This window comes from Miscanthus floridulus, chromosome 10, assembly GCF_019320115.1.
Source record: "Miscanthus floridulus cultivar M001 chromosome 10, ASM1932011v1, whole genome shotgun sequence".
Taxonomy (NCBI): domain Eukaryota; kingdom Viridiplantae; phylum Streptophyta; class Magnoliopsida; order Poales; family Poaceae; genus Miscanthus; species Miscanthus floridulus.
The window spans coordinates 12,390,147-12,414,563 of NC_089589.1; the positions used below are offsets into that span (position 1 = coordinate 12,390,147).

Consider the following 24,417-nt stretch of genomic DNA (forward strand, 5'->3'; position numbering starts at 1 on the left):
ACCCGACCGGGAGCTTGGCCCTTGCGAGGGATTCCTTGCGAGGGGCTCCAACAAGGACTAGGGGAAAGCTTGCACGCTTCTCGATACCTCGGTAAAAATACCGGAGTCATCGATGGGAGTTTGTATATCTCTACCTTGCTCTTTAGCTTCCGTATTTACACTAATTGTATTACTCCTTTTGCGATAGAGATAGCAACACACTAGCAAAACCGTAGTTGCACATTTACATAGTTTATCTTTTGCATAGGTTTTGCTAAGGTTAGAAAAAGAGGCTATAGTTTAGAGTTAGAATTTTAAGTTGCCTAATTCACCCCCCTTAGGCGTCATGATCTCTTACACCCTCAAATGATTCCTTCAACTTCTTCCAAGCCTCATTAGTCATCTCAATGTTCTTGATTTGCTCAAATATCCTCTCATCAATAGTATCATGAAAGGCACTAAGAGCAATGCAATTGTTTTGGAGAAGCACTTCTTTGGCCGTTGTGGGATTCTTTGGATCGGCTATCTCAATTTTGGTCTCCACTACCTTCCACACCTTTCTATTGATTGACTTGATGTGTGTGGTCATCTTAGACTTCCAATATGCATAATTTGTGCCATCAAATTGGGGTGGCTTGTTGGTGTTGTTGATTTGAGCCATTTGGACACCGAAGGTTGTTAAGCCTCAAATCACGGTGACCATGGCTCTAATACCACTTGAAAGGTCCTAATTGCTAGAGAGGTGTGAATAGCCTATTAAAAATTTCTACAACAACACTTAGCAAAGATGTTAGATAAATAAACAGCGAAGCGAGTGTTGCGCTAGCCTACTAAAAATGCAAGCCACCTACCACAATTATAGTGACTATGATCTCTAAGCACACAATTTGCTAAGTCACTACACCAAATTAGTGAGCTCTCAAATACTAACTAAAGAGCCTCACTAATCACTAGACCCGACACAAGCTAGCTCTCAAAACTAATTACACTAAAGAGTGTAGCAACACTAGGAATGTGAATACAAGAGACGGGATGTGATGATTATACTATCGTATCGAGGAATTGAGCCAATCACAAGATGAAGCCAATCAATCACAATGAATACCAAGAAATCCTCGGACAATGATGACACATGATTTTTTATCGAGGTTCACTTGCTTGCCGGCAAGCTAGTTCTCATTATGGTGATTCACTCACTTGGAGGTTCATGCGCTAATTGGCATCACATGCCAAACCTGCAACTGGGTGCCGCACAACCAACATAAGATGAGGATCACACAAGCTACGAGCAATCCACTAGAGTACCTTTTGGCTCTCCACCAGGGAAAGGTCAAGAACCCCTCTCAACCACCACAATCGGAGCAGGAGACAATCACCAATCTCCGCTCGATGATCCTCGCTGCTCCAAGCGTCTAGGTGGCGGCAACCACCAAGAGTAACAAGCGAATCCCACAGCGAAACACGAACATCAAGTGCCTCTAGATGCAATCACTCAAGCAATGCACTTGGATTCACTCCCAATCTCACAAAGATGATGAATCAATGATGGAGATGAGTAGGAGGGCTTTGGCTAAGCTCACAAGGTTGCTATGTCAATGCAAATGGCCAAAAGAGTGAGCTTGAGTCAGTCATGGGGCTTAAATAGAGAGCCCCCACGAATAGAGCCGTTGGGCTTTTCACTAAAGCTCTTTCGGGGCGACCGGACGTGGCGGTCGATGTGAACGGACGCACCACCTTCAGCGTTCGGTCAAAGATCTGCTGCCATATGTTCCCGCTTCAAACGCTGACTGCCCGATCCCAACGGTCAAGAGCCCCTGCGCGATCACTTAAGTGGTGAACCGGACACACCCAAAGGGTGCACCGGACACACCGCACCGAGTCAAATCAACGAAATCGTGCGCGCTGCAACACCCCACCGGACGCGCCTGATCAACCACAGTGCCCGCGCGTCAGGTCATTTTTAGAGAGCTTCCTCGAGCACCAAAACCATTACCAGACGCATCAGGTGCACGCGATCGGACGCGCCACCACGTCAGGTCTTCACCGTGCTCACCTAGCTACTTATGTCATCATATGTCAACATCGACCGGACGCGGCCACTGCGCGTCTAGTCACCAATTCGCATCAGCGTCCGGTCAGAGACTGACTGCCGTGCCCTTCTCTGCTGTGTTGACCGGATGCACCGAACCCCAAGTTCAGTCAGTACGAAAAAAAGTTATGAATGCACACACATATAATGTCATAAATATGCTCAAGAGATCGATTCGATATTCCAGGGCGTCCGGCCCCGGGGTGCGCACCTCTAACGTTATCTAATTCCACCCGCCCGTAATTGGCAACAGAAAACGATTGGAGCGCTGGAGCGCATCTGTCGTCGCTTAGCAGAAAGGAGCACGCGGCGTCCCTCACGGTGGCCCATCCCCACTGCACTCCATCCCCGCTGTGCTGCCATCCCTCGTCGCGCCCCGTTCCCCTCCACACCCGTCTCTTTCGCGCCCCATCCATGTCGTGCCCCTGATGTCTTGCACATACATATGCAAGATCTACTTTTGCAACATCAAAATAAAACAGATGAAACATTTGAAACATATACTTGAAATATATGTATAGCCATTGCAACATATGTAACATCCTGGTCTACTTTTGCAACATAGTTATAAAACAATTGCAACATACCTCTAAAAACACCTGAAACATTTGAAACTTACATTTGCAACGCAACATCTCCTTGTTGCTTCGACGAATGGAGGCTCGTCGACGCGTGTAGGTCATTGGTGTAGAGCTCGCCGGCAGCGTGGAGCTCGCCAGCAACACAGAGCTGGGCGATGGGGTACAAAGGGCGGGGTGGGGGCGGCACGGGCAGTGGTGACGACGCAAAGGGCAGGAGGGCGTGGCAGCGGTGGCGCAGAGGGTGGGTGTGGGCGCGGTGGGAGCGACGGCGACGCAGAGGGTGGGTGGGAACGGCAGTGGTGGCGCAGAGGGTGAGGTGGGGAGGGGCAGCAACGACACATAGCACGGGTGGAGGTAGTGGTGGCAACACAGAAATAGAGTGGAGCGCGCGCATCTCGGGACAGGGTGGGCGTCCGGGCGTCCGTACGGACAGACACGTCTAAGCATTACCGTTCGATATTATGTTTTTATTAGATGTTAAATCAACAAAGTTATTGTAGGCACCTTTTTTTTTTGAAAAGAAGTTATTGTAGCCACCTTATCGACAGGCACATGATCAAGACACCTCGCTACAACATAAGAATATCTGTCGACCCATCACTGGTTCAACTTGAGGCCCAATGGGCGCCCGCACTTGTGCTCACGGCCCGAGTCGTGGGAGCCCCTGCACCTGTCCAGCCTGCACGCACGCACATGTTTCTTCGGTTCCTCGCATCAATCACTCAATCTTTCTCCAAAAAAAAAACAATCACTCAATCAGCTGCATTTTTTTTATAGAATATGTACTACCACACTGTTGCACGTTTAGTGCATATCAATGATCAATAACCTCTTTGCTTACATCACTAATTAAAAACTAGTCAAAGATTAAATAGTCGAGGAGATATCCTTTTGATTACTGTAGTACAGTGCCTTTATCTCTTTTTAGTCTGTTAGCAAAACAGTCTCTCCCTCCAGGAAACGGTGTATTCCTTATTTTGGCTTTTGTTGTTCATCGCTTGCTATACTTGCTTTGATCCGAAACATAAATCCATTCTAGGTTTCTTCTAACTGCAGAACCGACCAATTTATAAGAATACAAGTACAATGGCAATCCGCAAGCGGTCGCACTGTCATACTTGAACCCATATAAACCCGGTAGTCCGTCGAGTACCGCGACGGGTCTCGATAAACGATTTACAACAACCAAGATCGTACAGGATTCAACATACATGCCACATATTACATAAAGTTCACAGATACGTTTCCTCATCAGAGTACGAATAAAAGTTATTACAAACCGAGTTTGATAATTAAAGCGGAAGCAAATAAGTTCGAAGATAAGTTTCCAACGTAGTTTGATACAGTGCCATGCCAGATCACGGTCCACAAAAGCAAAGATAGGAATTACTAAGGAAGCCTGCCCAAGGCTTACTCCTCATCCACAGCGGGATAGAAGCAACTCTTGCAATAACCATGATACACAGTGCCATCTGCAACAATGGGAAAATAAACCCTGAGTACGAGAAGGTACTCAGCTAGACTTACCCGTCATGAACCAGAAATAAAAGGACTCCAAGGATCATGCAAGGCTGTATAAGTGGACGTAACTGGACAACATTTTGCGTAAAAGGCATTTACCCGTTGTACAATTATAATTCCTTTATCAAGTTAATTATAACTAACCATTTCTATATTAGCAACTATCCTGTGCCAAACATGTGGTATATCTTTTAGAAACATCCAATAGTAACCATAGCAGGTATTGTAATTCCATATTCATCTGAACCATCATGTTTCATAACACAGTTACTACGATGTTGGAGCTAGCCAAGTTTCTCACTATCCGGGAGAGACGGCGATTCGAATCGATTTCTACCAGCTGGGAATTTATTCCTAACACAAACCCAGATCTACCAGCCACGATAGTCTTAGGTCACCTTTGGTACAACTCCGGTACACATTTCGCGGGTTCGTACTGCGCCACACAATCTGGAACACCAGATGCCAGGATGCTCAGGCCAAACCTGCCCTTGGGCTCAGTCTGATCGTTCCCCGGAAGGAGCGCACAACAGAACGATTCCCGGCCTGAGTTGAATTACTCGGCTTCGCGGTCGGAACGAGTTATCCGGCCAGCTAAGTGAGAGGCATGCGTTCAATCTTGTCAGAAGTTCCAACAACGGTACGGTCCTTGATCGACACAGACGGGGATAGATCCACACCCAAGACCTCCATGCCTTGTTGCTTTTCTATCGATATCCCGCCCGGTCTCCATTTACATTAACCATGGTTCTTTTCCCCAATGACAATTATGACCAATCGTGCTTCGGTATCCACCTATATCTCGCAGGTGACAGGAAATCACCCGACTTCTACCGGTCTAAGCATGGCTAAGCATATATTCGATCCTGGACCTATACCGGTTAAAGGTGTAATTTCTGGACAAGGAATGTACATGCATCAAGTGGTTTCATTCAACTCTTATAACCTAATGCATCAATCATAAATACGTAAGTAAACAGTTGTAAATTACTGGGAGACTTATAATGCTCCGGGGCTTGCCTCGCAGAAAGGAAGTAGGGCGATGGTCAGGGCACTCCGGAAGCTCTTCAGGGTTCTGCTCCACGCCTTCGGGAGCTGCGGCTTGCGGATCCTCCTGCTGGTTCCCTTCCTCTGCTTCTTCGAATTCCAGCAACGTGATCTCTTCCTCCGATCCTAGATGCATGAGTATGGTATGAGTATTACGAATGCATAATGTTAACAAGTGCATCACGTTGTTTGAGTAGGTGCATATCTCTTCTCGCTTACTACTTAACTACTTCTACAATGCATCGACTATGCCATAAACAGTATCTACTTGTTTTACTCATAACTGGAGTTCTACAATTCCAAATCTAGTGATCCTGGACTTTCTGGAAAGCTTATCAAATTTCCTACAACTTTGTTATTAACCATTTTTACAGTCTACATCAGTTTCAACATGTAACTCCTCATACTCTAGAATCAGTCTGGAAATGATTTAACATGCAATATAAAGTAAGAATACTTCTACTTTATGTAATCCTTCAAAATTTGACAACCTAGAACCTACCAACAGTGTAAGCATACCAAATACAGTTAAGATAATATAATGGTGAAGCCCAAACTATTTATTAAATTGCCTTTATTAATTTATTTAGATATCTAGGTTAAATAATAAATATATATCAGATGTGCTTAATAAATTCTCAAAAATTTACAGAGCCTTACTAATGCTATCAAAGGACTACTATAAAAATTTTAGGTCATTTTACTAAGTAGAACATCCTATACAAAAATGATAAGGAAGCAAGGCTTGAAATAGCATAAATGGAAAATCCTATTGAAAAGTGTCAAGCAACAGATTTCTTATTTTTCCTAACATCCATATGGTACTAGTATCACCCCCAACAAATTTCATGAATTTTGGACTCATAATTAATTTATAAAAATTCATGCAAGGATTAACTATTTATAAAAGAAAAATCTATAACTATAGATCTACACATGCACTGGTCCTCAAATTTTTATCCAAGCTCATGTATAACAAGAATAGCCTACCACAAAAATTTCATAATTTTTGGAGCACAGGAACTCTAGATATAAAATAAACAAATTTGAATGCATTCAAAAGCACATTTGAAATCCCTATTTAAATCTCCAGAAATTTCTACTGTTGAAGCCAAGAACATATTTTTCTTAAATACTACACTTCCTAAGCAACACAATCATATTTATTTCACAATTTTAGGAGCTACCAAACTAAAGATACAAAAATAACAAAACAAATCAAAAACTGGATTCAAAATGAGTTAGTCTACACTACTGCTGTCGCTGACAGGTGGGACCCGCTGGTCAGGGGACCCCACACGTCATCGACACTGAGCAGGGCAGCGGCGCTGCGCGGTGCTGGCGCGGCCAGAGCTCGCCGACGGCGAGGTTGCCGGCGGTGACATCATCACACGATGATCTACTTGTCCTAGCGCATCGATTGAGCCACTTGGCTGGCCTTATTGTCGACGGCAAGGACGACGGCGGCGGCAATGGCGGGGCGGCGGGGCTGGACCACGGCAAAACGCCGGTGGAGGCTACGGTGGTTCGACCTAAAGCTCGGACGAGCACCAGCTACCTAAGGCGCACTCGACGCACTAGCTAACGCATGGAGAGGTGGACTGTGGCGCTCCGGCCACGGTGACGAGGCTTGCGGCGGAGCTCCGGCGAGCCCGTGCACGCGGCTGGAGCTTACCGAGCGCGAATGGCGGGCACGGTAGGGCGCAGGGGGTTGCTGGGAAGACGGTGGAGGGTTGCGGTGGGGATGGAGGCGCTAGGTTCTGTAATGTCCCGCCTCTTCGAGGCTGGGCCCGCTTACATCTGACAGCTTCTCTAGGATATAGACTGCCCTCACAGACCAACACAGGTCTTTTCTGCGCACTTTGTCCTCACTCGTGCGCACCCGGGAAGAACTTCCCGGTCGGTCACCCATCGCTCCAGGCCAAGCACGCTTAACCTCGGAGTTATTTGCAGATGGGCTTCCGGAAAAGAAGTTGCAACTTATTGGTATGAGTATCCTATTAATCCTGTTAAGCCTTGGGCCGGGATGTTACATCCTCACCCCCTTAAGAGATCGACGTCCTCGTCGATCAATCCCAAGCCAGGAGCGTCCTCTCTTGGCCACGTCCGTGTGTCCAGAGCCAGCGCATGTGCCATGCTGTGTGACCACGACGGATCCACACCAGCCATGCGCACCATGCCTGCACAACTGTGACACACGCGCCCGTGAAACCGCGAGAGTCGGCTCTGATACCATTCTGTAATGTCCCGCCTCTTCGAGGCTGGGCCCGCTTACATCTGACAGCTTCTCTAGGATATAGACTGCCCTCACAGACCAACACAGGTCTTTTCTGCGCACTTTGTCCTCACTCGTGCGCACCCGGGAAGAACTTCCCGGTCGGTCACCCATCGCTCCAGGCCAAGCACGAAAGTAAAATTTGTCTGAGTTGCCTCCCTAAATTTGTTGGTAATTTTTTAAAATAAATCAAAATTCTAGAACTAAAAATATTTGAGCCTCTAAATGATCTCAGAAAAAAAATATATTATCAACAAAGTTGTATATACTACGTAGTATTGAAGGCTACAACTGTGCAAAACATATTTTCAACTATGAAGTTGTAGAACTCAAAATAAATATTTGAGCCTCTAAATAATATCAGATAAAAATATTTTCAATTACAAGCTGTATAACATATTGAGGGTAGCAACTTTGGGGTAGGCCATGTAAGCGTCCGAGGTAGTTTGAAAATTTCGAAATTAGATACTTAAATTGAATATTTAATCAACTAAATGATTTTAGGCAAAAGGTTGTCAATTGTGGAGTAGTACTCCCTTCATTCACAAAATAGTACAATTATGAGATTTATGCTGAGTCAAACTAACTTAACTTTGACCAAATTTATAGTAAATAATATTAACATTTATGTCTCCCATTAGATTTACTACAAAAATATATTTCACAATTAATTTAATTATACTTATTTTGTATCATAAATAATAGTATTTTTTATATATCTTTGGTCAAACTTTAAGTCGTTTGACTCCTCGAAAAATAAGAGTTGTATCCTTTTATGGACAGAGAAGTATGGCTTACTGGGAACAACAACTTTAGTATAGACCATGTTAATATCCGAGGTTGTATGAATCAAAAAATAATAAAATTTTAAATCTGATAAACTTAAAATAAATATTTGTGCCTCTTAAAAAATTAAATGAAAAAATTATCGACTACAAAATTGTAGATCATATCGAGCTCTATAATTTTGGTATTAAGTTTGTGTTTATATGGCTTCACATGAAAGAGTTATGAGATTTGCCTTTAAATTATGGCACCATCGAAGTACACCACGAGTTCTTCAGTCATTTTCAGCAGGGAAGATTTCGGCCTTTTTCGCTTCACTGAAATTTGGCTTATGCTGATGCTTATACTGATTTGTTGTGAGACAAAAATATTATTCATTCGCTGAAAAGTACTACTGATGTAAGTTCCTCTTTTAGGAAAAGGAAAAGGAAAAGAAAAATCGGGGGGAAGAAGATGGCACGATCAAGGTTTAATGCGGCCATTAATTGGACGGCCCAATGCATGCTGGCTGAAAAAACAGCGGATGCTGATGCTGATACTAATTTATTGTGAGAGAAAAACAATGTTATTTCGCTGAAACGGTACGGCTGATAAGTTCAAGCGAATAGGGAGAGATTCCTGGTGACAGGGGCAGAGGATTTTAGTGCCATGGCTGGCACGGTGCGTTTCAAGGTTTTCAATTTCGGTATTGCAAAAATTTTGGCCACCACCGAAACTACCGAATTTCGTGAAATTCGGCCGAAATTTCGGCGAATTTTTTTTAGAGACTAGCACATGAAGTATGCTTTTTCTAAAAAAAACATTTAAATCTAAACAAATATTAGTATGATTTATGACTACACATCTATTGAATACAAAAATATGCAATATAAACAATAAAAAATTAAGTCTAAAGTTATATAACACATGTATTAGTGTAGTACAAAATTTTGGATTTTTCTTTCGGCCATCACCGAAATTACCGAATTTCGCGAAATTTCGCCAAAATTTTGAACCCTGGTGCGTTTTAATGTTCCTGTCGTCCCTACGAATGGCGTCGAATCGAGCCATCCACACACACACGGCCACACGCACAGCTCGTGCATCGGTTTCCACGAAGAGGACGGCACGTACGGCCGGTGTCAGTCAGCTTCGCCATTACTTGCGACGCCGGCGGCCCAACCGTGAGCTGCGCTAGAGACGACGAGAGCCCGGAGGTAGCTAGCGCAAGCATGGCGCGTGGAACGAACGAGTGAACGTCATGGTCGACTCGTGGAGACATGACGGCGACGAAAGGTCCGGCGCGGAGGAGGAATGTTCGGCCCACCGCCGCTCGGCCGGCACCCACCCGCCCCGAGCACGCGGCCGTCCGACACGCCCGTGAACGGGCCGCCGTTCCCGTCCCCGGCGAACACGAGGTTCTCGGGCCCCGCGGCGCCGTCGTCCAGCGGCAGCAGCTCCGCGTCGGCGTCCGCCGATCTCCAGGAGCGCCTGACGTCGCTGCGCGAGTACAGCGACGACAGCAGGAGCGCCGCGCGCCGCGGCCAGAAGCACGGCCAGCGCCACCTCGATCCCCGCGTAGAGGAAGAAGAGGATGAAGGTGGCGTGGCGGAGGCAGACGGCAGCGGAGTAAAGGTCGCACGCACAGCAGTGCGGCGGCAGTCCTTGAACAGTTGGACGTGCCGGCGGCCTGGAAGTGCAGTGAGAGTTAGAGAGGCCGTCGAACAACTCTCCTCGCTCAGGTTGGAGGATGGGCGTCGCGGTGGACCGTGGATCCACAGTGTGGGCGGGCGTGTACATGCGCGTGGCGTGGCTGCATGCTGAGCTATCCACGGACGACCGGTGGCCGAGCGTCCCGTCCCGTCCGACGGGGGTACATGTTCTGTTGCTGTCTCGCCGTTGCAACCGCCAGTCTCCCCTGCTCTGCTACTGCTACCCTTTCGCTTCGCCACTTGAATGCCCTGCCTAGTGCCTACCGCCTACCATGCCTGTCTCCCAGCCTCCCTCCTCCACGTTTTAACTGCGGTCCATGGCCGGCCAGCGGCCGGCGGCGGCATGGCTTCCACGAGCGCGCATACGCGTACGCCGCGTAGCCCCATGGGCCGTGAGGGCATGGAAATTCTCGGCCTGGGTGCAGGCGAACACGGTCCTGCTGTTGACGCATGACACCGGCCGTTCCAAACTCTGGCGTCCTCGCTCTCCTCTCCCCTGTGTATGCGATGCCTACTGGTACGATCGGTCATCGGAGCCTGCCGCGGATGTGACGACGACGACGACCGTGCGCGTGCGTGCGTGAGGACAGATGGAGGCGATAGCGACGGGGATTGTGGTGCTTGGCCGGACCCGAGGGGAGGAGGCCTTCGCGGACACTGCTCGGTGTTCTGTTTGGTGTAATGCAACGATAGACTTGCGCAGCACCGACACTGTCCGGTTTAGTTCGGCTGGTATTAAAGTCGGCTGATAAGTCGGCTGAAACTAATTTATTGTGAGAAAAAAATATTATAAATTTTAGTTAATAAGCCGGCTGATAAGTTCAAACGAACATGCCTATCTGTCTGTCATGCTGCAACACACCCACACACGACGATGCATGCATGATATGATATGATATTATAGATAGTGGGGGCGTCTACTAGCAGACAAATATCGAAACCAGATTTGCCCTGTTCGCTTGGCTGATAAGTCAGTTGACTGATTTGTTGTGAGAGAAAAATACTGTTCGTTGGCTGAAAAAGTACGGTTTATAAGCCAAGCAAACAGGACGATTATACAAGATTCGAATTCAAATGGTTTCAAAAGTTGAAGGAGATCGTAAACCATTTTTCTTAGAGTACCCATTGATTTTCCAAATTTTCTCTAGGAACTACCGGAAATGTTATAGTATTCAGGATATATTAGTATCACACTGGCCCCACCAGGCCATGAAATAGGGGGCTTGCTAGCACCGGGACGTCCAGACACCCATGCTTGTAGCCGTTCGCTGCGCGGTTTTCACACGTCCACATGGAGCCCACACCGCCCCAAAGGTCACCAGCATCGAGAAAAAGGGGAGGGAGCGGCAGATGCCCAACCGGTGCTGGGAGGAGGAGGAGGAGACACCGAGGAAGGCAGCAGAAAGCAAGGAGGAGATGCAACACCCGATCTACTTTTAAAACATCCAGACGCAACAAATTCCAACATACGTCTGAAGACAGATGAAACACTTGAAACATGCATTTGAAACACTTGCAAAAACATATGAAAGCGCATGAAAATCATTGTAAAACATACGCAGCATCCTGATAAAACACTTGCAATATATGCGTAAAACATATGCAACATCCAAATAAACACACTTGTAACATATGTTTGGAAAAACACCGATCAAACATTGGAAACAGAAGCTTGCAACATAGTGTACAACTATTGCAACACGTGCAACATCTCGTTCTACTTTTGCAATATCTGCATAAAAAATTTGCAACATACCTCTAAAATATCAGGAACACTTGAAACATACTCTTGCAATATGCACTTTCAGAACAATACTTTAGCCATGTTCGCTTCTCTTATAATCCGTCTTTTTCAGCTTGTTTTTTCAGCCAAAACAGTGTTTTTCTCTCACAACAAATCAACCGGAATAATATTTCGGCTTGTTTTTTCAGCGAAGCGAATGGGGCCTTTCACGCGCTCTAGAAGGCCATGATGGATTACCAGTTCTACGCAAATAGACACCATCGCCTCCCTCCCACGCGGCGGCGTGGGTCTCCGTTGCCGTGCTCATCTCCCACGTGTCGCTCGCCCCGCTCGCACATGGAGCCACTGTTTCCTGCCACGTTTGCGGGCCTCAGAGCTGTCGTTGCCTTGCTTGCACGTTGGCAGCCGGACGTGGGAAGCGCAGTGGTTGCCTGAGGGCGGCCGCCAGATCCCTGACGTCATGGTGCTGGGGAATGGAGATGCGCTGCCGTGCACGAGGTGCATGCCGTTGCCTCTGCGGCTGGATCGTTGACCCCACGCCACCGTCACCGAATCTCCGAATCGCCACAGCAGCTGCTCCGGTGAGCTGGGTCAGCATCTTGCCCTCCTCCTTTTTTACCAGAATCGCGCCCACCTCCTGGCTCGGTGAATAATGGATGGGGCTATCTCGCTTGAATGGATAAGGCCATGCCGGCCACCGCTTTAGCGTTTTTTAGGCGGTAGTTGGTCTGGCACGGACAGCCCACCATCGGAAGCGTCCTGCGCGAACAGACGCCTGTACCAATAATTACTTATGAGAGAGGGAACGTAGGTCCTGATGTTCGTGGGCCACTACTAGGCCGCCGGCTGTTCCCCCGTGCTGGTCCAGCCCACGCGTGCCCGCGCCCCTATGCTGTGTGGATCTGTATCAGGTGCAGTTACCACTGCTACTACAAGATATGCAGTAGCTGCATCTGACCTATTCAAAAGGCCACAAATGGCTAGGATCAAAGCCATATTTTCTTCTCCTTCCCTCCCTAAGGCTTGCTGTTTTCTTTTAGGAAAAATTATAAAGAGCAGAGAAGATAATGCATACATCTTATAATGCAATTAAATGGAACCAAGCTGCATGTGTTTGCTGCAATTTGAGAGATTAATACAAAAGCTTGCATATGCAAAAGACATGCCAAACTGAGATCCTTTTCTATACACCAATGTTCTCTATTTCTAATTTCATATACAAAAGCTTGCATCAACCATCAGCAGCCTTGTATCCACAAAAGTGAGTACGATTAATGGGGAACCTTTTGCACATAAGAAGCTTCTCTTTCCCATTTCATATATAAAAAAGATACGATTTTCTAAGACATATTAATCATATCGAATTATATCTTTTTTGTATGAAATTCAATGAAGATAATTTTTATATGAAAATTATAGATCTCGACGAGATCTACAACTTTCTAGTTTTGAGTTTTTTTTATTTGAAATCGTTATGATGCTCAAAAAAATTAATGACATATTTAGATCTAAGGGTGTTTTTGACTTTTCACACCTGCAGTTTGACACCATTAGGGTGAAATTTGACGGAAGTGACATGGAGGGTACAAAAAAAATTAGAGCATTGTCACTAAAGTCCCCCAAACTTTTTTAATGGCCCACAAAGATTTATGATCTTTTTATAATGGCTCACAGGTAAAAGGCTCTCGCTTGTATTCTTCTTGCTCCCTTTGTTTTTCTTTTCTTCTAAAATCTTTTAGTCCAAGAATTCTTTTGTTTTGATCCACTTTTTTGCTTTTCTTTCTTCTTTAGACCAGTTATTACATGTGTATATTGGTCAGGTAAGCTGAATGTTTCTTGAACACTAGAGTTTTCAGCATTAATGTAAGGAGTTCCTTTGATTTTTTTTTCTTCAACACATGTCGCCAAAGCTTCTGATTTTTCAGGCTCCAAAAAGCAGAGAAGATAGGCGTCGAGTCCATGCTTTGCCCTTGGATTTGCTATGGACGATCAGGATGGTGGGACTGCTAAAGTTGCAGTCCCTATAGGAACTGCACCGGATCCGGGTCCTGTGACTCCCCCAGAGGGAAGAATTTGCACCAAACCAGCGTCCTCTGCCCGCGTTTTCAGGGGGGAGGGAGGACCGGAAAGCAGCGCCCGCGCCAGCACGCCGCGACCACGATATTCTCCCGGTCGATGGACACGCCAACCGCCAAGCCGAGCGCATCCGTAAAGGAAAGGGACACACGTACGGGACACTGAGGCGAGCACGACGTCGTCGCACCTCGGGCCGCCTCCGTTTAGTTTCCCTCTCCCATAAAACCTCCCAACCCTCATCGAGTTTCACTGGACGCCACGCGACGACACGACCATACGTGTAGCACAGCACGGCATTCGCATCTGCAACTGGACGGATCGGTGGTTCGCCGGTCCACGCGCAACCGATGAAGATGACCGTGCTCGCCGTGCTCGCGGCCGCCGCCGTCGTCGCGGCGGCCGCGATCCTGTCCTCCCCGGACGCTCGGAGCGACGTCGCGGTGCTGGAGATAGGCGGCGGCGGGGACGGCCGCGTGGAGCTGGTCCCCGTGGACGCCGGCGCCGCGGGGCCCGAGAGCCTGGCGTTCGACCCCGCCGGCGGCGGCCCGTACGCGGGCGTGTCGGACGGGCGCGTCCTCCGGTGGGTCCCCGGCGAGCGGCGGTGGGAAGAGCACTCTTCCTCCTGCGCGCCGGAACTGTACGTACACCTTGCCAGTAGTCCTCCAACCTTTGGTCTCTGATGAAGTTCGTTCTTTCTTTCGTACGCGGCATGCATGCATGCAATCCTGTTCTTCTTCCTTGCGATCCGCTCTGCTCCCGTTTGGTCTCTTGTGCGCTAGCTAGCTCGCTCCAACAGGCTGGTGCAACGTCTATCTATCCATTGACGACCATCACCACGTCGCGCTCCTACCCTACCCGTCCGAGTAAAAAATTTAACCAATCGCATGCAAGTCCCATGCGTCGTCAAGTGTGGTGCACCGTCTTTGAGGTGTTGCAGGTCCGACAGACAGTTGCGTGTCGGTGCAAGTCTGTCGTTGGCTCGTTGCACCGAACAGAACACCGAGCAGTGGCCGCGACGGCTCCACCCGCGTCCGGCCAAGCACCGCAATCCCCATCGCCTCCATCTGTCCTCACGCACGCACGCACGCACGCACGCACGCACGCGCACGGCCACGGACACACGGTCGTCGTCGTCGTCGTCGCATCCGCGGCAGGCACCGATCGTACCAGTACACACTCGCATACACATCGGAGAGGAGAGACCAGAGTTTGGAACGGCCGGTGACAGGACGGACGGTGCTCAGTGACAGTTGGTCCGGACTCTGGACATTCAGAATCACCTACGGCCTACAGGGCTACGGCAGTACGGCGTATATATCTGCGCTCGTGAAGGCCATGCCGCCGGCCGGCCGGGCGGCCATGGACCGCGGCTAAAACGTGGAGGAGGGAGGCTGGGAGACACGCATGGTAGGCGGTAGGCAGGGCATTCAAGTGGCGAAGCCAAGGGTAGCAGTCCAGCTGAGGAGGAGAGACTGGCGGTTGCAACGGCGAGACAGCAACAGAACTGGTACTGCCGTCCGACGGGACACCCGGCCGTTCCCTCGCTTCCTCCCCACCTCCCCGGAGCCACCGATCCATGGTGATTCGTGGATAGGGCAGCAGGCAGCCACGCGCATTTACACGGCCATCCACACCAAGCGACCACGACGCCGGTCCATCCTCCGTCATATACTAAAAACCTGAGGAGTCCCGTGCTCCTGCTGTCGTCGCTGGACTCGCGCAACCGATGAAGATGACCGTGCTCGCCGTGCTCTCGGCCGCCGCCGTCGTCGCGGCGGCCGCGATCCTGTCCTCCCCGGACGCCCGGAGCGACGTCGCGGTGCTGGAGATAGGCGGTGGCGACAACGGCCGCGTGGAGCTGGTCCCCGTGGACGCCGGCGCCGCGGGGCCCGAGAGCCTGGCGTTCGACCCCGCCGCCGGCGGCCCGTACGCGGGCGTGTCGGACGGGCGAGTCCTCCGGTGGGTCCCCGGCGAGCGGCGGTGGGAAGAGCACTCGTCCTCCTGCGCGCCGGAACTGTACGTACACGTCTTCTGGTCTCTGATGAATTCTTTCTTTCTTTCGTACCCGGCATGCATGCAATCCGGTTCTCTTCTTCCTTGCGATCTGTTCTGCTCCGAGTTGGTCTCGTCACTCGTGTGCGCTCAGTTTCTGGCTTTGGGTTGATGCCACTGTATGAGTCAGGGTCCGGGTGGGTGCAACGTCTATCTACCCATTGACGACCATCACCACGTCGCGCTCCTACCCTGCCCGTCGGAGTAAAAAATTTAACCAATCGCATGCAAGTTGCAGGGCAGAGGATAATGCGTGCGTCGTCAGTTCGTCATGTGTGGGTGTGGCTCGTTGCAGTTGCACCGAACGGAACAGCGCGCGAGCAGTGGCCGCGACGGCTCCACCACCCGCATCCGGCCAAGCACCGCAATCCCCATCGCCCGCCTCGGTCGTCTGTCCTCACGCACGCGCTCGGCCACGGACTCACGGTCGGTCGTCGTCGTCGCATCCGCGGCAGGCACCGATGCTACCAGTACTCAACTGATGATCGTGCCATCTACCCAAAGTTTATTGGGAAATTTTGCTGCAGGACATCACTAAAAAGCCTAATATGCTATTGGACACCGTCAAGAGCGAAATTTGTCCAGTACCATTACAAAATCATGTTCATTTGCTGAAACACACCGCACCGAATATTTTATTCATTTATGTGAGACCCCGCTGGCTGGGCCTTGGGCTGGGCCGAATAGATGATTACTGTAGCTCGGGTACTGTAGTGTCGCGAAAACACTGTAGCTCCGGAAGTAGTACCACCTCGGCAGCTGGAACTGAGTTGAACCGATTTAAATAGTCAGGGCAGAGGACGCGTAGTAACCTTTGGTTAACCGTTTTACGCGAAGCGAGGACGAAAGCGTAAATAGGTTGCTACGTAGGTAGGGCCTATTCCTCGGTAGAGTGGGCTTGTGCCGTGTCTTAAGGCGTGGGTCGTTATAAATGGTAATCAGAGCCAAACTCTTGCGGTTTCACGAATATATATGGCTCGGGAGCTCGGACAGGCTGCGCATGGCTCCAGCCAGAGCATGGTACTTGGGCCGAGGAGCTGGGAATATATATACGTGGGCCAAGAGAGAAAATTGAGTCGAGCGGTTTCACGGACATATGGCTCGGGAGCCCGGACAGGTCGCGTTTGACACTTGGGCCGGGGAGCTGGGAATATGGACGTGGGCCAATAGAGAGCCGATCCGTTTAGACCCTCGACGAGGACGTCGAGTCCTTAAGGGTGGGTGTATGTGAGACCCCGCTGGCTGGGCCTTGGCTCGACCGTGGGCTGGGCCAAATCGGTGATTACTGTAGCTCGGGTACTGTAGCGTCGCGAATCACTGTAGCACGGGAGTAGTACCACCTCGGCAGTTAAAACTGAAACGAACGAACTTAAATAGCTAGCCCAATGACGCGTAGTAACCTTCGGTTAACCGTTTTACGCGAAGCGAGGACGAAAGCGTAAATAGGTTGCTACGTAGGTAGGGCCTATTCCTCGGTAGAGTGGGCTTGTGCCGTGTCTTAAGGCCTGGGTCGTTATAAATGGTAATCAGAGCCAAACTCTCGCGGTTTCACGAATATATATGGCTCGGGAGCTCGGACAGGCTGCGCATGGCACTTGGGTCGGAGAGCTGGGAATATATATACGTGGACCAAGAGAGAGAGTGAGTGGTTTCATGGACATATGGCTCGGGAGCCCGGACAAGTCGCGCTTGGGCCGGGGAACTGGGAATATGGACGTGGCCAAGAGAGTCTATCCGTTTGGGTAGAGGTTCGACCTTCGACGAGGACGTCGAGTCCTTAAGGGTGGGTGTATGTGAGACCCCGCTGGCTGGGCCTTGGGCTGGGCCGAATAGATGATTACTGTAGCTCGGGTACTGTAGTGTCGCGAAAACACTGTAGCTCCAGAAGTAGTACCACCTCGGCAGCTGGAACTGAGTTGAACCGATTTAAATAGTCAGGGCAGAGGACGCGTAGTAATCTTCGGTTAACCGTTTTACGCGAAGCGAGGACGAAAGCGTAAACAGGTTGCTACGTAGGTGGGGTCCACCCCTCGGTAGAGTGGGCCTGTGCCGTGTCCTAGGGCGTTATAATTTATCAGATTTGCGAAGAGAGAAGGTGGGGAAAATAACTCTTCTACCCTCGTCTTCAACCTCCAGCTGTTCACTTATTTTTGCCAAAACACACTGCTGCCTTCTCATCGTCGTCAGCGCTGATCCTCACATGAGTTGTGAATAGGTCCTTCCTCCTCACTCCATGGCCATGGAAGCCAAAGACAGCAACAGTACCTATGACTGGCCAAAAGCACCATGGACAGCAGCTCTGAAACACCACTGCATCCTCTGTTGCGTCCATGTCCATGCCGCCAAAACCATATTAGGCACACTGGATGCACTAGATTGCAAATCGGAAATCACCCTGGTCGTTTATTCTAGGAGCACACAATCTAGATTCTGCATCACAGCAAGCGCAAACTGATGCCAATTAGTCTCACAATTGGTCAGAGAGTGCTACTTGGGTCCGCACATCCCAATTCCCATGAACCCAACAGATCAGATCCCTCCATAACAGCCACGAACCATTCGTCACGACAGGGATCTGAAGATTGAGGCCTCACCTGGTCAGAACCGTTGGCAGCTACACCACCGATCGCTGGCCGCCATGATGGTGAGGAGGACGAGAAGTGCTGCGACCGCCAGAATAATTTAGTTAGATCAAAAAAAAAAATAGCTGGCCGCAAATGATGGCGAGGAGAGGCGCTGCTGGATATTCTACGAGAGGACTGAGGAGGCACCGACCGGGTGGAGCAGGGATCCACCGCGCCCGGACACCACGCCGTTCGCTCCGCCAGCCATGCCGCCGCCTTCGCTTCGCCCATGCCGCCGCCAAGATCCGCCTCGTCCCCGCTGCATCCACCAACAACGGCGCTGCCGTCAACGGGAGCAGGGCACCACCAACGCCGATGAGGGGGGGGGGGGGGGGGGGGGGGGGGGCGGCCGCCGCTGCCTGCGCCTGGAAGCTGGGGGACCACGCCGCCGTCGCGAGGGAGGAACTGGGGGTCGCCGCGGTAGGGGAAGGACCGCCCGCAGGGTTGCGGGCAGCCTCCGGTCCGCCGCGGGAAGAAGTGCCGCCGCCACCTGCTCGCGTGCGTGAGATCTCCCCGCGGCTGGAAATGGTGGTGCGTCGAGAGGCACCAGCCCTCCACGGGAACGACGTGGCCACCACCGCAGCTGATGGGAGGGAGGGAGAAAATTATGGCAGCAAATGAGAAAGATATTTGAGAAGGCAGCAGTGTGTTTTTGGCAAAAAATAGTGAATAGCCGGAGGTTGAAGATAAGGGCAGAAGAGTCATTTTCCCCGTCTTCTCTCTCCGCAAATCTGATAAATAAATAAAATATTCGGTACGGTGTGTTTCGGCAAATGGACGTGATTTTGTAATGGTATTAGACAAATTTCGCTCTTGGCGGTGTCCATCAGCATATTAGGCTTTTTTAGCGATGTCCTGCAGCAAAATTTCCCAAGCTTATTCCATGCCGAAAAATGACTGTAGAGCTCATGGTGCACCGTACCTCTGTTAAGAAAGAAAGAGTCAAAGCGGCCGCGACATGTCATGAAATTGCCTCTTTATGGTGCAGTTCCATTGTACTTTTCCATCGCTCAAACTATTCACAGAAAACACACTTTTGGCTCATCTGGTGCAATATTATTTTCTTATCTGCTGCTCGAAAGATACGGAACACGCTACACGTGGGAACAGCAGCAGACGTCCAGGCTAGTCCTGTCAAAAATTATTTGTCTTGGAAGATATAAAGTTGGTTCCATTTTTTTCTAAAACAATGCTCTAGTTATTTGAACTTTACATTTTTTTTAGAAAATGGAAGAGACTTATCGCCTCTGCATTTTCGCAAACAGCGTTTTCAGTATTACAAAATTTCAGAGACATTGCTGAGGAATTAGCCAGGAAAACAAGAAATGTAAAAAATATGCACGAAAGAGTCTATTGTTAAATTTCCACTGTACCCATGAGAGAGGAACGGATTCAACTCAATTTTCTCTAATTTCCTGCTTTGAATTTTATATGTTCTTTGTATGGTGTTTATTTGTTATTAGATGCTCTTGTTATCTGTTAATTCAAATCTCACATGATAATATGAAATTCATCTTTATGTTTGTCAACAAGTGCTAGAAAATAAATGATATTTCTTTGCGATAGGGTGGCGTCTAGCTGGTGGGACATGTTAGAGAACAAACTATTGAAAACAGTTAGATTAGACAAAGGCAACAAATGAAAACTCTCCTTTTTTTCAGTACTCATTGATTTTCCAAATGTTGTCTAGGAACTATTGGGAATGCTCTAGTATTAGGGATGGATTACGGGGCTCCACCGGGCCATGAAACAGAGGGGAACGTACGACGTCCTGATGTTGGTGGGCCACTAGGCCGGTTGTTCCCTCGTGCAGGTCCAGCCCGCGCGTGTGCTCCCCGGATGGAAGGATTTGCACCAAACCAGCGTCCTCCGCCCGCGTTTTCCGGCGAGGCAACAGCGCCCGCGCCGCGACCACGATATTCTCCCGAATAGATCGACACGCCAACCGGCAACCGTCAAGCGGCCGAGCCCATCCGTAGAGGAAAAGGAACACACGTAAGCACGACGTCGTCGAAGCCTGGGCCGCCTCCGTTTTAGTTTCCCTCTCCCATAAAACCTCTCAACCCTCATCGAGTTTGTGTGGACGCCACGCGACGCGATCATACGTGCAGCACAGCACGGCATCGGCGCCGCATTCGCATCTGCCGCTGGACGGATCGGTGGTCCGCCGGTCCACGCGCAACCGATGGAGATGACTGTGCTCGCCGTGCTCGCGGCCGCCGCCGTCGTCGCGGCGGCCGCGATCCTGTCCTCCCCGGACGCCCGGAGCGACGCCGCGGTGCTGGAGATAGGCGGGGACGGCCGCGTGGAGCTGGTCCCCGTGGACGCCGGCGCCGCGGGGCCCGAGAGCCTGGCGTTCGACGGCGGCGGCGGCGGCCCGTACGCGGGCGTGTCGGACGGGCGCGTCCTCCGGTGGGTCCCCGGCGAGCGGCGGTGGGAAGAGCACTCGTCGTCCTGCCCGCCCGAACTGTACGTACGTCTTGCCAGCCTCTGACCTCTGGTGTCTGATGAATGCTTTCGTTCTTTCTTTCGTGCCCGGCATGCATACAATCCGGTTCTCTTCTTCCTTGCGATCTGCTCTGCACCCTGTTGGCCTCGTGTGCGCTCGCTCCAAGTCTCCAACGTTGCAGCGCTTGCATTGCAGGCTTGACGACCATCACCACGTCGCGCTCCTACCCTCCCTACCCGTCCGAGTAAAAAAATTAACCAACCGCATGCAAGTTGCCGGGCAGAGGACAATGCATGCGTCGTCCTGTGTGGTGCTGCAGGGCAGACAGACAGACACGCGCATTTACACGCCCATCCTCCATCCGTTACATACTAAAAACCTGAGGAGCGAGGAGGGCATCTCACTCTCCACTCTGAGGCCGGCACCGCGGCACGTTCGTTAAACTGGTCAAGGACCGCCGCCCGCACTGGTAGCTCACCTAGAAGCAACCAGTCCTCTGTGCGCAGCCACCGGCCCGCGCCGCACAGCGCGAGCTTTACTCATCCTCCCGCGGTGATACGATGCGCGCCCGCGGTGAGGTGGCGCTGGCCGCGCTGCTGGCGGCGGCGGCGCTGCTGCTGTCGTCGCTGGACTCGCGCAGCGACGTCAGGATGCTGGAGATCGGCGACGGCGACGTCGACCTGCTGCCGCTGCTGGACGGCGCCGTGGGGCCCGAGAGCCTCGTGTTCGCCGATGACGGGGACGGGGACGGCGGCGACGGTGGCCCGTTCACGGGCGTGTCGGACGGCCGGGTCCTCAGGTGGGTGCCCGCCGAGCGGCGGTGGGCCGAGCACTCCTCCCCCGCGCCCGACCTGTAAGTTTCAATCTTCGTCGCCGTTCTCTCCTCACGACCACCGTTCGTTCGTTCGTCGCACCATGCATACTTGTGCTAGCTACCTCTCTCATCAGTTCAGTGACACTGGTACAACGTGTTCCACGTCCGTGCGTGCGTGCGTGCGCGGTGCTGCTAGCTTTTCTGTGGTGCTGTACTGCTGTGTGCAATTCAGAGCTGACGGTTGCCCCCCCGCCATCGTCCAAGTAATGGTGAAATTGGTAGGAACCAAGTAATGGTGAAACTGAACGTGCATTTCTGTGTTGCTGCGTGCAGTTCAACGGCTGACGGTTGTGCCGCCGCTGTCCAAGTAATGGTGAAACTGATAGAAACCAATGCGCAGGTTTTGGGTGTAAATGACGCGATTTTGACACCATTTCTAGTGCCAAATCCTCTGCCCTCGCTACTCACTCATTAGGATGTCTGATGATGTCTCCGTCCACCATGTAATTGACGCATAATAAAACACTCAACTGATGATCGTGCCATCTACCCAAAGTTTATTCCATGCTGAAAATTACTGTGTAGAGCTCATGGTGGGTGTATCGTACCTCTGTTAAGAAAGGGTCAGCGCGGCCGCGGCATGTCATAAAATTGGCTTTTCTTTTATGGTGCAATTAAATTTAACTTTTCCATCGCTCGAATTATTCACAGAAAACACACTTTTGGCTCATGTAGTGCAATTTTCTTTTCTGTTGCTCGGAAATTACGGAATACACTTTGTGTTCTAAAAAGGCCAGACTTGTGTGACCTAATAATTAATAATTTCTTATTCAAAATATGTGTGCCGTGCGTGCATGCAGGCTGGACAGCTGCAGGGGCTCCCAGGACCCGGGCCGTGAGCACGAGTGCGGGCGCCCACTGGGCCTCAAGTTCAACCACGACACCGGGGAGCTCTACGTGGCCGACGCCTACCACGGCCTCCGCGTCGTCTCGCCGGACGACGACGACGACAAGGTGTCGAGGCCGGTGGCGCCGCAGTGGTGGCAGGGCACCGGCCGCGCCTTCAGCTTCGCCAACGGCGTCGAGGTGGACCCGGACACGGGCGCCGTCTACTTCACCGAGACGAGCTCGAGGTTCCAGAGGAGGGAGTTCCTGAGCATCGTCATCTCCGGCGACACCACGGGGAGGCTGCTGCGGTACGACCCGAAGAGCGGGGAGGTGGAGGTGCTGGCCGACGGCCTGGCGTTCCCCAACGGCCTCGCGATGAGCCGGGACGGCACGCACCTGCTGATGGCGGAGACCACGACGGGGCGGATCCTCCGGTACTGGCTCCGGCCGGCGGCGAAGGCGCCGGCGAAGGAAGAGGTGGCGCGGCTGCCGTGGTTCCCGGACAACATCAGGATGAGCCCCCGGGGAGGCTTCTGGGTGGGGCTCCATGCCAAGAGGGGCAAGCTCGCTGAGTGGTGCATCTCCTACCCGTGGCTGCGGCGGGTGGTGCTGTCGCTGCCGACGCGCCATGTCCAGCGCGCGTCGTGGCTGCTCAACAGGATTGGGCGCCAGGTGATCGCGGTGAGGTTGAGTGAGGAGGACGGGAAGGTGATGGAGATGGTCAGTGTCCATGGGGATCTTCAGAAGGTGTTCAGATCGGTGAGTGAAGTGGAGGAGAGGAATGGCAGCCTCTGGATTGGCTCTGTCATGTCGCCGTTTCTTGGAGTGTACAAGTTGTAGTAGAAGCATTTACATGGTGTTATATACGCTTAAATATGGATTGGGTATAGGTTACTAGTAGCTTACTATAGTAAAGGAAAACATACGTCATATATTCATATCACATCTATACATGTGTATGTATAGATGCTATTTAGTGTAAAAGTATAAAAGTGTCTTTGCATAGAGGAAAACATACATCATATCTTCTATCACTAGACCTGTTCATTTGGGCAGAGGTTAAATGTGTATTTGCATCGATGAACTGAAGACAGAAGTACAGCGGGCCTGTCTAACACGACGTGTTCTTCAGTCTACTTGTGTCTCAGCAACGAAGACACTGCAAGCGCTGCATCTGTCAGCATGTCCTCTGTGGCTCTGTTGTAACGGAACCCAACTCTATTCATTTGTAACTTCTAAAGTGGCAAATAAACCAGGGATCCTGCTAGTAACAATATGCCTAATATCCATTGTTATGGAACAAAACAGCAGAAGATAAACAGGGCTTGCGAGCATGACTTCTGGGGAAAAAGAAGCAAAAAAAGAAGATCGTTCCATCAATTCTTCAGAGTTCTGCGGCTCTTGTCCTCTCAATAGGGTTGTTGTATTCGCAAGGAGTTTAAAGTAATTCTTATTCTTATTACATACGTTGTGAGCTGAATGGTTCAATCTTGGAGATTGTGCTCACCAATTCAATGTTACAACCAAATCAGTCTGTCAACATGACAGACAAAAGGGATCCTGGAACTCAAACCATGCCCATCAATAATGTTTGAGCGCCATTGTCTTTTAGTACAGGACCAGTGCAAGTATAGTCTGTATAGACATTTGTGGCTGCAAAGCTTCCCAAGGGAAAAATGAACTATAAAGGTTTAGTTCAGTGGATACAGGTGTGGCCTTTTCTTCTCTAAAATCACTGTAGTGGCGGCAGCAGTAGCAGCTGCATATTTCTGCAGCCAAACACCCTGAGTAGTTTCCATAC

General features: G+C 50.5%; 1 protein-coding gene and 1 long non-coding RNA gene across 6 annotated transcripts; one reads left to right on the forward strand and one right to left on the reverse strand.

Annotated features, from left to right (window-relative positions):
- The first annotated feature begins 13,972 nt into the window (after window positions 1-13,972).
- LOC136486264 (protein STRICTOSIDINE SYNTHASE-LIKE 10-like) lies at window positions 13,973-23,747 on the forward strand. Of its 4 annotated transcripts, none has more exons than XM_066483141.1 (2): window positions 13,973-14,426; window positions 22,589-23,747. In XM_066483141.1, the coding sequence occupies exons 1-2, from the start codon at window positions 14,137-14,139 to the stop codon at window positions 23,454-23,456; spliced, it is 1,158 nt and encodes a 385-aa protein (XP_066339238.1). In that variant the 5' UTR covers window positions 13,973-14,136; the 3' UTR covers window positions 23,457-23,747. The 4 variants fall into 4 exon arrangements, with proteins under 4 accessions (XP_066339238.1, XP_066339237.1, XP_066339239.1 ...); XM_066483140.1 differs by lacking the exon at window positions 13,973-14,426 and adding an exon at window positions 14,442-15,805; XM_066483142.1 differs by lacking the exon at window positions 13,973-14,426 and adding an exon at window positions 20,516-20,934.
- On the reverse strand, window positions 15,812-19,100 carry LOC136486265 (uncharacterized). Of its 2 annotated transcripts, XR_010766739.1 has the most exons (4): window positions 18,825-19,100; window positions 18,617-18,724; window positions 18,436-18,504; window positions 17,921-18,271 (listed from the first exon to the last, which is right to left on the reverse strand). It is a non-coding gene; the product is annotated as an uncharacterized lncRNA (long non-coding RNA). The 2 variants fall into 2 exon arrangements; XR_010766738.1 differs by lacking the exon at window positions 18,825-19,100 and having other exon boundaries at window positions 15,812-18,271; window positions 18,617-18,815.
- Window positions 23,748-24,417: the final 670 nt, after the last annotated feature.

Coding starts and splice junctions, on each gene's coding strand:
- LOC136486264 (XM_066483139.1), top strand. CDS start 21,475: ATGCGCGCCCGCGGTGAGGTGGCGCTGGCCGCGCTGCTGGCGGCGGCG. Junction 21,768..22,588: donor TCCTCCCCCGCGCCCGACCT/GTAAGTTTCAAT, acceptor GCGTGCATGCAG/GCTGGACAGCTGCAGGGGCT.